Source organism: Cydia splendana, chromosome 6 (genome assembly GCF_910591565.1).
Source record: "Cydia splendana chromosome 6, ilCydSple1.2, whole genome shotgun sequence".
NCBI classification, from domain to species: domain Eukaryota; kingdom Metazoa; phylum Arthropoda; class Insecta; order Lepidoptera; family Tortricidae; genus Cydia; species Cydia splendana.
The window spans coordinates 22,492,216-22,507,127 of NC_085965.1; the positions used below are offsets into that span (position 1 = coordinate 22,492,216).

The 14,912-nt window shown below is 36.5% G+C and overlaps 1 protein-coding gene across 1 annotated transcript in view; it reads right to left on the reverse strand.

The window, feature by feature from the left end:
• Nucleotides 1–3,535: 3,535 nt before the first annotated feature.
• Nucleotides 3,536–14,912, reverse strand: part of LOC134791722 (ETS-related transcription factor Elf-3-like) — a 36,943-nt gene continuing 25,566 nt past the window's right edge. Inside the window, exon 2 of the mRNA XM_063762841.1 lies at nucleotides 3,536–3,892. Coding sequence (XP_063618911.1) covers nucleotides 3,655–3,892 — 238 coding nt within the window. The 3' untranslated portion in view covers nucleotides 3,536–3,654. The remainder of the gene's footprint in view (nucleotides 3,893–14,912) is intronic.

The window sequence follows — 14,912 nt, forward strand, 5'->3', positions numbered from 1 at the left end:
AAATACTTTTAATTTTCAACGTAATATGTTGTTATGACTTTAAAGAATATTGCGATATACAGCGTTCAAAGTGATAATAATTTTGATTAAGTCGCTATTATAATAAACGGAAAAACCAAAAAAGATAGACCTATCTCGTGTAAGATCGATAATTTAGTGGTTTTTCAAGTAGGTATTCATTTTGGATGACTTTTAATGGACGAAAGAATCACATAATCTCAATATGTTTAATATTTAAATTTTTTGGACATATTTTTAATAATGCACATTTACATCTTATCAACCAGTTTATTTATTCCTAAGTATAAATAAATCAATATCAAAACTATTAATTGTATTTTACGTATAGTAGGTATACCGGTGGTTAAAATATTAATAATTTAAAATAATCAAATAATGTAATGTAAATGATTAAGCGGTGAAAATATTTAGTGACGCCATATAATTATACTTATATGTATTGGCACATTATATGTAATTAGAACAATATTTTAATGGAACTTTTACCTCATTTTATTACCTACAGTCATGGGGAAAAATATGTGGCATATAATTGTAGAATAAACCAACTGATAGTCATGTTATGAAAAGTTATTAAATAACAATAACCAGTAATGAAAAGGTATAGTAATCGTTAAAAAATACTCATGTGTAATAATGCCGCGAATGCAGGAGACGCAGGTTCGATTCCAACCCTGGTCACTTTTTCTTTCATATATGACATATTTTTCAGCTTATAATCGCAAAAATATCATTACATTTGAATCATATAATCACGATATAACATTCTCTTATCCTACCATTTAAATGCATCCAAAATGAATATAACATTAATATAAGTACACATATTGCAATGAAAACTAGAAAGTGACTAACTCAGTGTCTTATGATTCATTTATTACGTATTATATTAGTAATGGTTTAATACAATATACCGAAAGACGTTTAACTTGAGCAATAACTGGTAACTGGCGTCAATCGGTATTCAATACTTTAATTTGACATTTAATTGAAAAAATCTAAGTATATATTAAAATATTTTACATTACCCTTCTTTTAAAAGAAAATATTTCTTTCCATTTTTCAATCATGTTATCTAATTGGCTTTAATCGTTGTATAATTAATTTTAAAATTGCAATAGAAACTGCAAAGTCGTTTAAGAAAACCTAGGAATTATCTAGTTTCTCAAATATGAGTAATTCAATATAATATATAATTTTAATTACAACTATACATTTTAATCAACGTTAGACAACGAAAACGGAACACTATTCAATTGTTTTTGTCACTTGATTTATTAAACTAGATTTTTTATTCGTATATATTCGAACTAGGTTTGTGACATCGCACGATAAGTATACATACATACAACTTTTTGAAAAGACACAGTTTTGTACTGTCAGTTGTCATTTTACAGTCAATTTCATCAATAAATTCAAGAAAGACTTAAATCTAATGAAATAATTTAATTTGTTAGAAAAATGAAAATCTGAAGGAGTTAATAAACGAGAATGATGGTGTCAAGATGAGACATTAAATTGGGGTTTTCGGAAAAAATGGTACCATTTACTTTTTTTCGAAAAACTATACCTTTTGGGTTATTTAGACTCAGAATCACGTGTTACTATTGAATGAGACAAAGAAAAAAGTGTCCCCTTTTTTTACACAAATTTTGGGTGTCAGTTTTGTAACGGTTCATACAAAATGTATGTGAAAATGCGTTACAAAACTGTCATTTTTTTGGACACATTTTTTTATTTTTAAATCGATAGTCCTCGTGATTCTGAGTAGAAATACATAACCCAAAAGTTGATGGATTTTCGAAAAAAAAGTAAATGGTACATTATTAAATGAAAATGCCCAAATGAAAATATACTATTTACAAAGAAATTATTCTGTTTTATCTTACATCACAGCAATCGCCTGAGAGTCGCAAAACTAACTCTAAAAAATGTTAAAAATTGTCAAAAAAATATACTTTATTGTTAACCTTAAACACATTAAGTAATTTGTCAAAACTAATCTTTGGCTAGCAGATCTTTTATACTTGTCATAATTTCCTTATTGCACAACGGCGATTCTCAATTACAAATAATTTCATTACCTTATCTAACACTGAGAAGAAGCTTAACAACGACCGAAATTAACATGTTAAAGTAAGGACACCGAGCACAAGGAATTCCGTACTTTGACCCGTCTCTTCCTATCTCTTTCGCACGCGCATAACTATATTGCCGTTTCGTTCGCACAGCGTCATTGACCACCGGCATCATGGGCGGAACAGCATACGAACGTAAAGATACGAACAGGCGGGTTAATGTTCGAAATTCCTCGCGGTAAGCATCCTCCCTTTACCTTCAATTATAGTCTAATAGACCATGCAAAACAACTATGTATTAGATGAAACATAAAATTAAGTACATTCATTTCTTAACAATTAATTATGGCAACTTGAACTGAAATTGGAAACGGACTTAGATACTAACTTATTCTTACATTTATAAATAAGATTGGAATGCTCCTTGTTCAACTGCGCTTAACTCTATCATAAAATTACAACAATTAAAACATCAAAAATACTTTATCAAAAATTCGTTCTGAACAACCATCGAGTCCGAAGCTCAATAAAAACTGTTCGTAAAAATACTTAATTACGATTAAAAATTAATTATGGACATTTAACAAGTCGGGCGTTCTATTAATTGACGGGTCAAACCACACTCCAGGGGTGTCCACAACCGGGCCTGCCCATAACCATTGAGATATTATTACTACAGAGAAGCCATACCAAACAATGAAATTGTCGCTATCGCAACCTGTACCACGCGACCAAAACGTCGTAAGCGCCGTACAACTCATGGCGCTTACGCGTTTAGGTCGCGAGACTCACGCTCCGCTTCTATGGTTTGTTGTCAAAACAACATCAACTCATGGCGCAAAATACTGGTTCTGTGTGCCGGTTCTATACGTTAGTAATAATAGTTCAATGCCCATAACTGGTCTCATGAATCTCGACGTAATATTGTGACGAGTTAGTGACCGGTTGTGTCGCATACTGGCCTGAAACCGAAACGGGAAACTGCCCAAACACACCCAAAACATTCTGAAACACGTTACCTATCTAGCGGGCTTCTACTCCTCATCGCCTAACACGATAGAAGACTCCAGTGAATAACACAAAGTGTTATTAAAATACGTCTTCATAAATTCGAAGTCATTTTGATAGGAGATTGTGTCATACGGACGGATGACTGGTCACAGTCGCCACAAACTTTCGATAGCACAAAATAGTAATTTAATTTGTAAAGCACCTAACACTTATTAGAAATCGTTAAATTTTATATTGATTGAAATGTTAATAGCGATTTAAAATATCGTGTATTAAAATCGATTTATGTAACTTTTCATCGGATTATATTTAGGATATTGTAAAAATTTCAGCACCTGCTTTTTGCATTTATTTTAAGATAATTTTTTGTTCTATACATATAGCCAGACCAAGGTTTGAACCCACGTTTTATAACTCACACACAAACGAAAAGTTAATAAATTGTTATTAATTTCTAAATCGGAGTCAACTATCGTGAAAAGCTTCATGCTCGAGCCTCATAACCTATCACTAAACTAGCGTCACTACACCCTAACGATATAAACTAGGAGTACATCTCGTAACTGTCCAACTCCGACTTCACTTTGATAAAATTCGGGTTGTCCGTCTTGAAGTCCGGACCTTTGGGGCCGAACTGGTACACCAGGCGGGCGGTCGGTACCGACACTAGGACCGATTGCCGGTAATGGTACCGCATGGCTCGGCTGAACTTCTCGAAGGTCATGGCATCGTTCTGTTTCATCTTGCCCCAGAGTTTTGCTACTTCGTCCGGCTTGACGAACCTGGAAAGAGAAAGGGAAGGTTAGGTTAAATTCTTTATCGGATCAGATTAAAAATACACGATTCAAGCCGGCCAAACGGCTTCTTTAAAGTTCTATAAATTCTGCATAAGGAAAAATAGAAAAAGATTTATTTTTATTAATGTTATAGGGATAATAAGTCCATGGTTATACTCGTAGGGTGGTCATTTTTGCTGTATCTATAGTATCTAAGTGTTAGTCTAATATCACAGAATAAGTAGATAATATTTTCTACGTACAATATTCCTACTGTCTAACCAAACTGAAATTTGACGATACATCTTTTTGTCCCTGTCTAATGCATGAGTTTCATGACGTATCTTTCTCGTTCATTAGACTGCGCCTTAATGTCGGCTTGGTACAGTCGGTGATTGAGTGAAACACCAATTGATTCGGTAAGTTATGTTCTAATGTTCTAATCTAATGTATGGGGAAGAAAACAAAAAAATATATTAAGGATTTTTTCTTTGACTTTTTTTTTCAACAATCACAATTTGACCGAATCAAATGAAATGTGGGTTGTATTACTACAATTGTTAGAATGTAATATCCAAAATAATAAAAAACCTGTAAATCGTTCTTCAAACTATTTAATTTGAAGAATTTGATTAAACAAAACTAACAGTCAAAATTTGTATTAGGCTAATTCGCCAGTAACTTGCCACCTGTTAGTAACTGGCCACCCTAAACTAAAAATGAATTCTATTCACCTATAAACAGAATTCATTTTAGTATAAGGTGGCTAGTTATTGAAGGCTGGCCAGTTATTGAAACCTTATTCTAAAATGAATTCTGTTTATAGGTAAAAATAATTCATTATTAGTTTAGGGTGGCCAGTTATTGGCGAATTACTGATTTAAGTTAAAAATAAGGCTGGCATTGTCGAGGCAGTGCCCTAGTGTAAATTTCATTCGATAACGTGACGTGACGTACGCGTTTGCCTTAGGTGTCATTTTGTATGGGATTTTGAGTTTCCAAAACGTCCCGCTTGGCGCGCTGTTCAAAATCCCTTACAAAAATAGACAACGCAAACGCGAACGCTCGTCACGAGATCGAATGAAATGTACACTAGGGGTTCTGATAAAAGTTAAAAATAAAGCCGGCATTGTCGAGGCAGTAGAAAAGTCTATTTTTAACGAAAATAATAATAAGGAAAACATAAAATAAGTTTCGCTTAAAAATACTTATTTCAAAAGTACCTATATTGATGTTAAAATACTAATATTGGAGGTAATTAGAACACGATAACGAAACCATACGAATAATTAAAGAGAAATAGTGTTATCGAAGGAAATCCGACTGTATACAGCTTCCTTTAACTAAGATAAAAAATAATGAGCTTAACGAGCGATTATGAAAAAAATAGTTTAAACTTTTGTTTTACTTGGCGGTTTTGTTTTGAGGTCAAAAAGGGTACACGTGTATTTATTGACCGCTGATTTTTATTAATTTCTAAAAAAACAAGTCTTGTACCTAGCCAAGATAACAATCGTTGATAGAAAACGCCTATCGATACTTAAACAATGTACGCAAGTGACGTCACACTCCGTAGGATCTTGCCTATAGACCGACCGCTTAAATGAGTCCTCGCCTGCGCGGTACGGGGGCGACGACGGGTGTACGCCTGCCGCCCGCACGTTCCCCGCCGCCCTTAGTCGTCCTACCCCGTCGCCCCAGTACCGCGCAGGCGAGAACTCATTTAAGCGGTCGGTCTATAGGCCCCCATGGATTTTGGAGTATCAATACGATACGAATAAACTTGAAAATTACGTATCTTCTACATTTCGATTGCGATATCGTAACAATCGTGCAAATTTAAATCAGTATGTCCATAATTATATAGTCTGTCAAGCCATTTCCATCAGTAGAAAATTCAAAGTGGCAAATTTAAAAAATGTAGGCGCGAATGGTTTTCGTTCCATAGAAAATTTGAACTTCGCGCCTTTTGCTACTGACAAACTTGTTTAACCGGCTAAAGAAAACGAATAAGACACGAGTAAAATGGCTTTGCAATACCCTCCTAAGGCCCAAGGTCCACCTAAAGTTCTGAATCAGTTCGATGAAATTTAAATCATATTCAATTGGAACAGAGTCGCATTTGTTTTGTTTCGTTCAATTTTCAAACAAAACCAAAATCAACTTTATTCCTTGCACTAACGGTTCAAATTTCTGTGGCAATTTATGGGTTATTCATTTGTATGGCTACATGGCTAGGCTAGGATACTGCAAAGTAATGCCTTATGTCATCACCATCAGCAGTGAGCGTCGGCCTCGACCGATAGATAATCGTAAAACGAATAGGTCCTTGGACGGTGCACAATGTCATAAACGACATCCACAACGACAAACGATGCCACGTGACTATTGGACACGCTTCAAGTACCTCGGTACCTATGACACCTTTGAACTAAAACTAAACCAAAATTTAAGGGGCCCACAGATTACCAGTTCGCCGGACGATATCAGCCTGTCAGTTGTTCGGAACTGGCATCTTTTGCGTTTAACTGACAGGCTGATATCGTCCGGCGAACTGGTAATCTGTGGGCGCCTTGATTTCGGCCGATATCCTATATACCTAATAGGTTTATATATATCTAGATAATACTTTCGAGCTAATGCTTTTAAGATGTCACAGCGATTCGATACCGATCTGCCAGTGTCAAAAGTGACATTTCTTCAATCAAAAACGTCCCTTTTGACACTGACAGATTGGTATCTTATCCCTGTGACATCTTATAAGCATTGATCAAATTGGGCCGCTAAATACACACCCATAACTTTGAAACATCCGTGATGAACACACAAATAGATGCTTTTACCAGTACTTGAACCCGAGATCCCCTGCTTCCTAAGGCAGGGTTATTACCGACTAGGATAGGAGGAGTATATTTAAATAAATCCATGAACGTCAGCGTTATTATATAACTCATTATAAATGTTCAGTCGCCATCAAGATATAGGTAACACGCCGCTATTGTAAAGGAGGCGTTAGTGTGTGCTCAGATATTTTTGAGTACCTCGGCCGTTCCGATATATCTGCTGGTGACTGTTCAACTGCATCCACAATAACATAAACCGAGTCAAGTTCAACAAGGCGATAATAACTGGTATCGTCATGTAATTTACGCACTCCGTGGAACCGTGTCAAGTTCCGACGCAAAGTGTCCAGATAATGGCCGGACAAGGATTACTGGTCGCGGACTTGGCCATTTGTGACGCTGCAGTAAGTTGTTGTTATAATACGAGCGATAATATAGAATAGAATATAATTTACTCGTGAGTACAAACTAACGAGACACTACATAATAAAAGAAAACACAAAATTAAAGTTCCACGAAATGACCCCATCTCAGCATGTTGCTGGTGGCTTCCAGCGCTGATCTTCCGATTCTTTATTCTTTATTCTTTATTCAGGTAAACACTATGTATAAGTTTACAGCTCCAGCCAAGGCACTTATACTGTTAATAGGTACATATGTTGTCAGACAGACCATCAAGTGAGAAGAATCTGTTTTAGCTTTCTTTGATAGATCTTAATCCGTGTGAGAATCAATATTTCCATATATTAACTATCAGGAGTATCAGGAGAGTTCGATAGGTGGCTATTAACATACTGTATTGACTTGAAATTTCCCTAGTTCATCTTATAAAAAGGAATGAAATACTCAACAATAAGGATGACACGCTAGACCGGGTCGTGCCCGGGCCGAGGCGTCCATCATGTCATTTTCTATGACGGCTGATCGGCACTTTCCTTAGAAAAAAAGCGCCGGAAGCTCCGTCTAGCGTGAGTAAAATTCTATAAGCTGCAGTAAAAATCTTTGTCATCTTAACTTTGTACTACTTAAGTAACTAATAAAGTACTTTTAGTAAAGCAATAAAAATCTTACAAAGAAACTATATGGTGTACGTGACCTACCACACTATGGTAAATCCATACATACAGCATATAGGTATATGTACATACCATGCTATTTAGTAGGTACGGTCCATGGAGCTGACGGCTCGCGACAACCGCCTTGAGGCATTTGTACATAAATAATAGATGGTAATCACTCCTTTTGTTGCGACCTTAATTTACATGCGTAAGGACTATTTTCCGATGACTTACGGCCTGATTCGAACTTTAATATAGGTCAAAAAATAGCTCTAGATACGATATGGATCAAATATGTCAGTGTCAAAAGTGGAAGGTTAAGTAAAGCTTTTGTATTATCATATTTTTGCGTAATTTCATAGAATCATTGTATCTTTTATTGATAAAAGGGCGCGCTTAATCTCGCTTTTTATTGAACATAATATATGGAAGCATATGGCTAAGAATTGATAACGTTATCATATCAAAATAGTATTTATGTGTATGCCATGCTTTATTATAGATATATATATTGGATCAAAAATATGTACCCACACCCGGCTGCCATTCCACTTAGGCGGAGATGCGGGAACCACCACTATAGGCTGATTCCCGCACGTCTCTTCTCATCTCTTCTCATCTCCGCCTCAGTGGAAAGGCTGCCTAAATACAGGCTTTTAAACAGACTATTTAAAAGTTGGTTTCCATTAATAATTTCGTAGCAAACAAGCATATAACCCATCAGATAATACCTAAGTGGTAACTGTAGCCTTTAGGGTCATCCCACACTATCGTCTCCTGACAGTCAGCGTTTAGTCAACTCTAATTAGGCTGGTGTTCGACGCAACGTTGGCGCAACTGCGCAGCGACGCCACTTTCACGCGAGGAAACCGGACTAATCCCAATAAGGCCTAGTTTCCCCTCTAGGTTGGAAGGTCAGATGGCAGTCGCTTCCGTAAAAACTAGTGCCTACGTCAATTCTTGGGATAAGTTGTCAAGCGGACCTCAGGCTCCCATGAGCCGTGGCAAAATGCTGGGATAACGCGAGGAAGAAGAAGAAGACAGTCGTGATAAGCATACGCTTCTTATGCATTTGCATTCGATTTCTCACGAACGTTGCTGTAGTTTCAAAATAATTTATCCAACTGAAGGCCCATTGTTTCCACAGCTATCACAGTCAGTGCATCCTTATTGCGACGCAGTTGAGTAACTCGATATTGATTACCGATTGTTTATTGCGGTAATGATCGTGTCTATAAATAGAGTAAGAAAGTAATGAAGGTCTAAATATAATTAGATTCCATTTTGCACGCAATTTTTGACCCAATAAATAGGCTTATAAAGAGGCCATAGCTATTGATTTTCGAGGCCATGATTTTTCTCACTTGATGGTCTCATCGGTGGATCGAAGGGCTTACCGCGAAAATCGAAAGTCGGAATTTTGCGGCAGACACTCAACGCGGGGTGTCGCCAGCAAAATGCTCAGATGATGCCATTGCCATTTCGTGGCACGTTTTTCTTTGTAGGTTGTTCTTATATGTATTTTGTTTCGTTTGTGTTTGAATACACGAATAAAAATATTTGTACTTATTCTATTTCTATATTGAAATTAAACATTATATCTGAAAGAGCATACGTAGATTACTACATTTCTTCAACCATAAAGGATGACACACGTTAGACCGGGCCGGAGCTTCCGGAGCTTACTTTTCTATGACATGACAGGCGATCACGTGATGCTTTCCATAGGAAACGATGCGCTGGAAGCTTCGGTCCGGACACGGCCCGGTCTAACGTGAGTCATCCTTAAACGTTACTTTTGAGACTGGCATCATGACGATAATCTGAGGTTTTTTAACCCCATCCAATCCTGAACAATTGCCGAATGAAGCGCCAACATGCCCACACCCACAGTCTTTGTACAATGTAAAAAAATGACAATTTCTCGAAGTCGTTAACCTTACTTGCGCACTGATTCACGATATTTGGATGCGCGGTGCGTCCGGGCGAGGCCGCACGCCGACCTTGCGCGCGCGGCCAAGGAGCCAACGTGCTGCGCATAGCCTGCGTTTGGCCAACTTCGAAAATCAAAATTCAAATATCCTTCTCAGTTGGTATGGTCAAAATTGAACACTATTTCAAAGCCTTTGCACTCGGGGTGTCCATAAAAGCAACCACAAGACTTAAAGAGCTTATAGAACAGCTGATGGGCTACATCAGCGGTCGGCAACCTTTTTTTGCGTAGTTTTAGTAGCGTAGTTAACGATGAGTAAGTTGACGCGGGCCGCACTTTGTTAATATTTATGACTTTATCAGACATTGTCGTTTCTCAATATTACATAGCCAGAGAGGCTCGCAGGCCGCAAGTGACAGTTTCACGAGCCGCATGCGGCCCGCGGGCCGCAGGTTGCCGACCGCCGAGCTACATGATTAAACATATTTACCATTGTTGAAAATCTCATAATTTTTGAGATATCGGCACTTTTATACCGAGTGTGGCCTGTAACACGAGCAAAGAATTAAAACATAGATTGTACTCCTCAAACGGTGACACTTTTAATCAACAACTTTTAAAAATTATGAAGTATTTAGACTCCCTATTTTTCATACAAAATAAATATTATCTTCAATGGACGCCATCGCCACGCCATATTATTGTGATTGACGTTGCTTGTCACGCCTTAAACATAATAAAATTCGCAATACATTGCGTCTTGGAATAAACTTTAAAGTGTAATAAAAATCAAACCACAAGTTATTTTCAAAAGTCGCTGAACAAATGTTGGTCAGTATGAGGAGTACAGCCTACAGTTAATTTTTTTGCTCATGTTACAGGCCAGGATTCTTATAAAAGTTCCGATATCAAAAAACAAAAAAAATTGTTTTTCTTTGCTTAATCTTGTAGGTAGCCCCATCTTCAGCTATTCTATAAGATTGTATAAGACCTTTAAGTGCCAGTTGCACCATCCGCACTTGACAGACTGATCAACGTCACCCGGCGCGCCGCGGCGGTTTACTGTGAAACTTTCCATACAATAAAACGTAGCGGACTCTTTAACAAACAGAAACTCAGAAACTTTGACAAACAGTTTGGTGCAACCGACCCTAAGTCTTGGTGTTGGTTTTAGGGGGACAATCTGCAACTCGGAAGAGTAACGTTGCAGCAATTTGAATAAAATTTAAGATCCAGGCGTAATTACGTAAAAATATGTATGATTGTAAAAATGATGAAAATTTTGTAATTCACCTTTAAAATATTTTAAGATTTAGGTGTTTGTGATGGTCAGAGCGTTGCTATTCAAATACAAAGAAGACTACTATGTATCATACGTACGTATTATAAACCTTACTTTATTGGTCATATAGGCCAAGGTACCAACGTGTCGCGCATCATTGATCGGAATTCAAAAATTTAACGCATGTTCTCGACCATTTCGAAATTCACAAAAAATATCCTTTTACAAACCCCATGGACTGAAGGAACAGTCAAAAATGGATGCTGTTTAGCAAGTGTGTCAACCCACATTGATTTTGCAATAAAATGTCAACTTTAAGCGTCAATTTTTTGACACATTGTTGCTTATCAGCATTTTCAGTACCATCTCGTACCTTGTCACAGTGACAGTCAATATGAAAGTCGCTAGGGCCCCACTGTTGCCATGCACTGTGACGATGTATAGAATAGAATAGAATAGATTTGTTTATTCGTAAGCACAAACAATCGGTACAATACATTATATAAAAACATAAAATAAGATTAAAGTGCCACGAAATGGCCCCATCTCAGCATGTTGCTGGTGGCTTCCAGCGCTGATCTTCCGATGAGACCATCAAGTGAGAAGAATCACGGGAGGTAACAAACAAGAAAAAAAAAAGACATAGAAATAACATACAGTAAACAAATAGTGAAATAAGAAAAAAAAAATTAAAAAAATAAAAGTTACACAGCAAGAAATTACAACATTTATAACGACTATTTACAACTAAGATTATTTAATACATAAAACAAACATCGTGCTCGCAATCGCTGTATCGATCCGGTCCGACCATACCTTGGCTGAGCATTACAGCTGCATATACTCCTAGCGCCAACGGTGGCTACACTAACTAAAAAGCAATGACAGACCAAACCAATATCGAGCGTTCATGAAATCTACGTTAAAAAATCTTGTAAGATTAGCTTATTAACAAAACAGCATTGTAGGATGACGAATTTACGAAAATGTACGAAATACTAACATAACAGCACTCAACTAAGTATGGCGTATAAGGAATGATGAACCCTTGTCAGGCCTGTACAAAATGGTACTGAAGGCAAGGATTTCAATTGTACCCTTAGAATTTGGCTCCAAGATCATTGTTTTTACAACATGAAAGAATTTTTGAATTATAAAAACATGATGACATGAAATATGTATTGATTTTTAATTTTAGGTTTTCTTATTATTTGGCATAATTTTAACTTGACATTGTTCATAAATTAGTGTAAATGTATTGTGTATAAGTGTATATAGCTAATTAATGTACTTTGTAAATACCTATATATATGATATAGTTTTAAGCTGTAGAATATAGTTTTAAGAATAATTTGCATGCTGTCATGAGATAGCGGATTAAGGTGGATCATTACTAACCTAAAGTTAAGACCTGTAACTAACCCTTTTTCTGCAAATAAATATGAATCTGAATCTGAATCTGAATCTGAAATTAAATTCCTTGACAGTACCGAATCCTGTTGTAATAACAGGTTACGGATATTGATCTGGATTTGTTATGGATATGATCTATCAGTGTCGAAAGAGACATTTCTTCAACCAGCAGAAACGTCTGGCCTATTGGGTAGTGACCTATGAAGCCGATGGTCCCAGGCACAAATCTTGGTAAGGGCATTTATTTGTGTGATGAACACGGATAGTCGTTCCTGAGTCATGGGTATTTATTTATATAAGTATTACCTATCTCAGGTGTGCAATAAAAAAGTATTTATATTTGTTTTCTTTCCGTACTTTTCGGTAGGCAACCAATTAGAAATAACTCATTACAATTTGCCGCTTAGGCACGATTATCCCCAACAGGAAAACATAATACATATGTAATAAATAAATAACACATGGTTTTTCCTCGCGGGAAGCGGTCTGGAATCCCAATAATTAACCACATAATGTACTGTTAGTCTGTTATCACCTGCACTACCATGGTGTTACAACAAGTTCGAAAGAGCCTAAGTGCATTGTATTTTGAGGGACTTGTTACGTTTTTCTGCAACGGTATTACAACTGACATATTATAGTAGAGTAAAAGAGCGTAAGTGCACATATATTTAGGAACTTATGACATTTTTCTGTAATACCGTGGTACAACTGACATATTATAGTAGAGTGAAAAGAGCGTAAGTGCATGTGTAATTTCAGGGGCTTATGACGTTTGTGGTTTTCGGTTTAAGTTACGCGTTTATGGATGATGATTATTTAGAGGTCGAAAATGGAGCGTTGGTATTAAGCTTAGTATGTATAATAACACAAATTATACCTATACTCTGGGACAGCCACCGTTTCAGTATAAAAAGGGGGAATTAAAAAAAAACAACGGGTTGCACTCCGGGAGTGCCGACAGAAGTGAAAACTCAATGACTAGTCTATGTATAATTGACCCATCCTCCTTTCTATTGAAAAACTTTAGTTCCGAAATTGCTGGCCAGTGAGCTTAAATTTGTAGCGTTAATTGTTTAAAATTCGAATAGAAATTGTAACGTTACCTTGCAGACCTCGCATCTAAATATATTTATTTGGTCATGATATTTTGAGTTGTATTCACCAGTAATTAGCGATTTCATCAAGATGTAGCTTTATTGAATTATATTGGAGTGATATAAAGTTATGTAACTGTGAGATCCTCGTATTTCAGCCCGTACAAGATTTGAACATTGAGCTTCATTGCTTAATATAAAAGTCCAGTTTTAAATAATTGACCTGATACGTTATGACTAAAGTTCTTTTGTGAATGACATTGTCCGTCACACATGACGTCAGCGCGTTACGCGTTACGCTGTCTCGAGTTTATCATTTTTCTCCACCTCAAAAAGTGCTCAGCGCCGCTAAAGAAGTTTTCACTTCAAAAAAATGTAGCCGCGAAGGGTAATAGAAAATTTTAATACTTATCGCGATTTTTGCGGTTTTTTCTACTGAAAAGTTGGGTGTTTTTCAGTACCTATTATAGGTACTAAATAGGTAAGTACAAAAGGCTATTGTTATGCTACTCTTTCAGTTATTATGAGTTAGGAAATCAATTTTTGCTCTGATGATAAAGCATCGCCTGGTTTGCAATGGGGTTGGCCGGTCGAAGTGTTTTGCAAATGGCAAGTTTATCTTATCTTTATCTAAAAAAAAATATGGCGCCAGCATATGTAGGTTTCTCCTGTCTATAGGAAGAGTGTCAAAATCTTACTTTTTTGAAATGTTATGACCTAGATATTCATATCCCTTTAATCCAAATTACACAGATAATAATTTTGTTCTGGCGCCATCTTTAAAAAGCTTTTGACAGTTACTATTCGTCAAACGTGTCAAACGGAAATTGGTTTCCTCATGGTATAATAATATACTCCGCCTGGTACTCCATTCCCGTCTTTTCTAGGTCACCTAACTGACACGGGCTTACGTCATCATGCGACAGCGCTATATGATAATATGCGATAGCGCTATATATAGCGGCCATGTTGTTGTGACGTAGCCCCGTGTCACTCTGGGAATGGAAGACCATGTTTTATTAGACTATGGGTTTCCTAACATTCTCATCTTACGCCTTTAAACGAGCAGTACTTATTTATTTATATATATATATATATATATATATATATATATATATATATATATATATTTCGGGGATCTCGGAAACGCCTCTAACAATTTCGATGAAATTTGCTATATGGGGGTTTTCGGGGGCGATAAATCGATCTAGCTAGGCCTTATCCCTGGGAAAACGTGCAATTTTGAGTTTCTATATGTTTTGTCTCCCAGATATTTAATAATTAAAAGAGAAGCATTCCGTAACCGACAATAGTGGAATGCCCCTTTTAAAGGTCACATTAAGACTGCCTAAAACGGCTAAGTCAATATTTGCAAGCCCAAGAGTCATATTCTGACAACA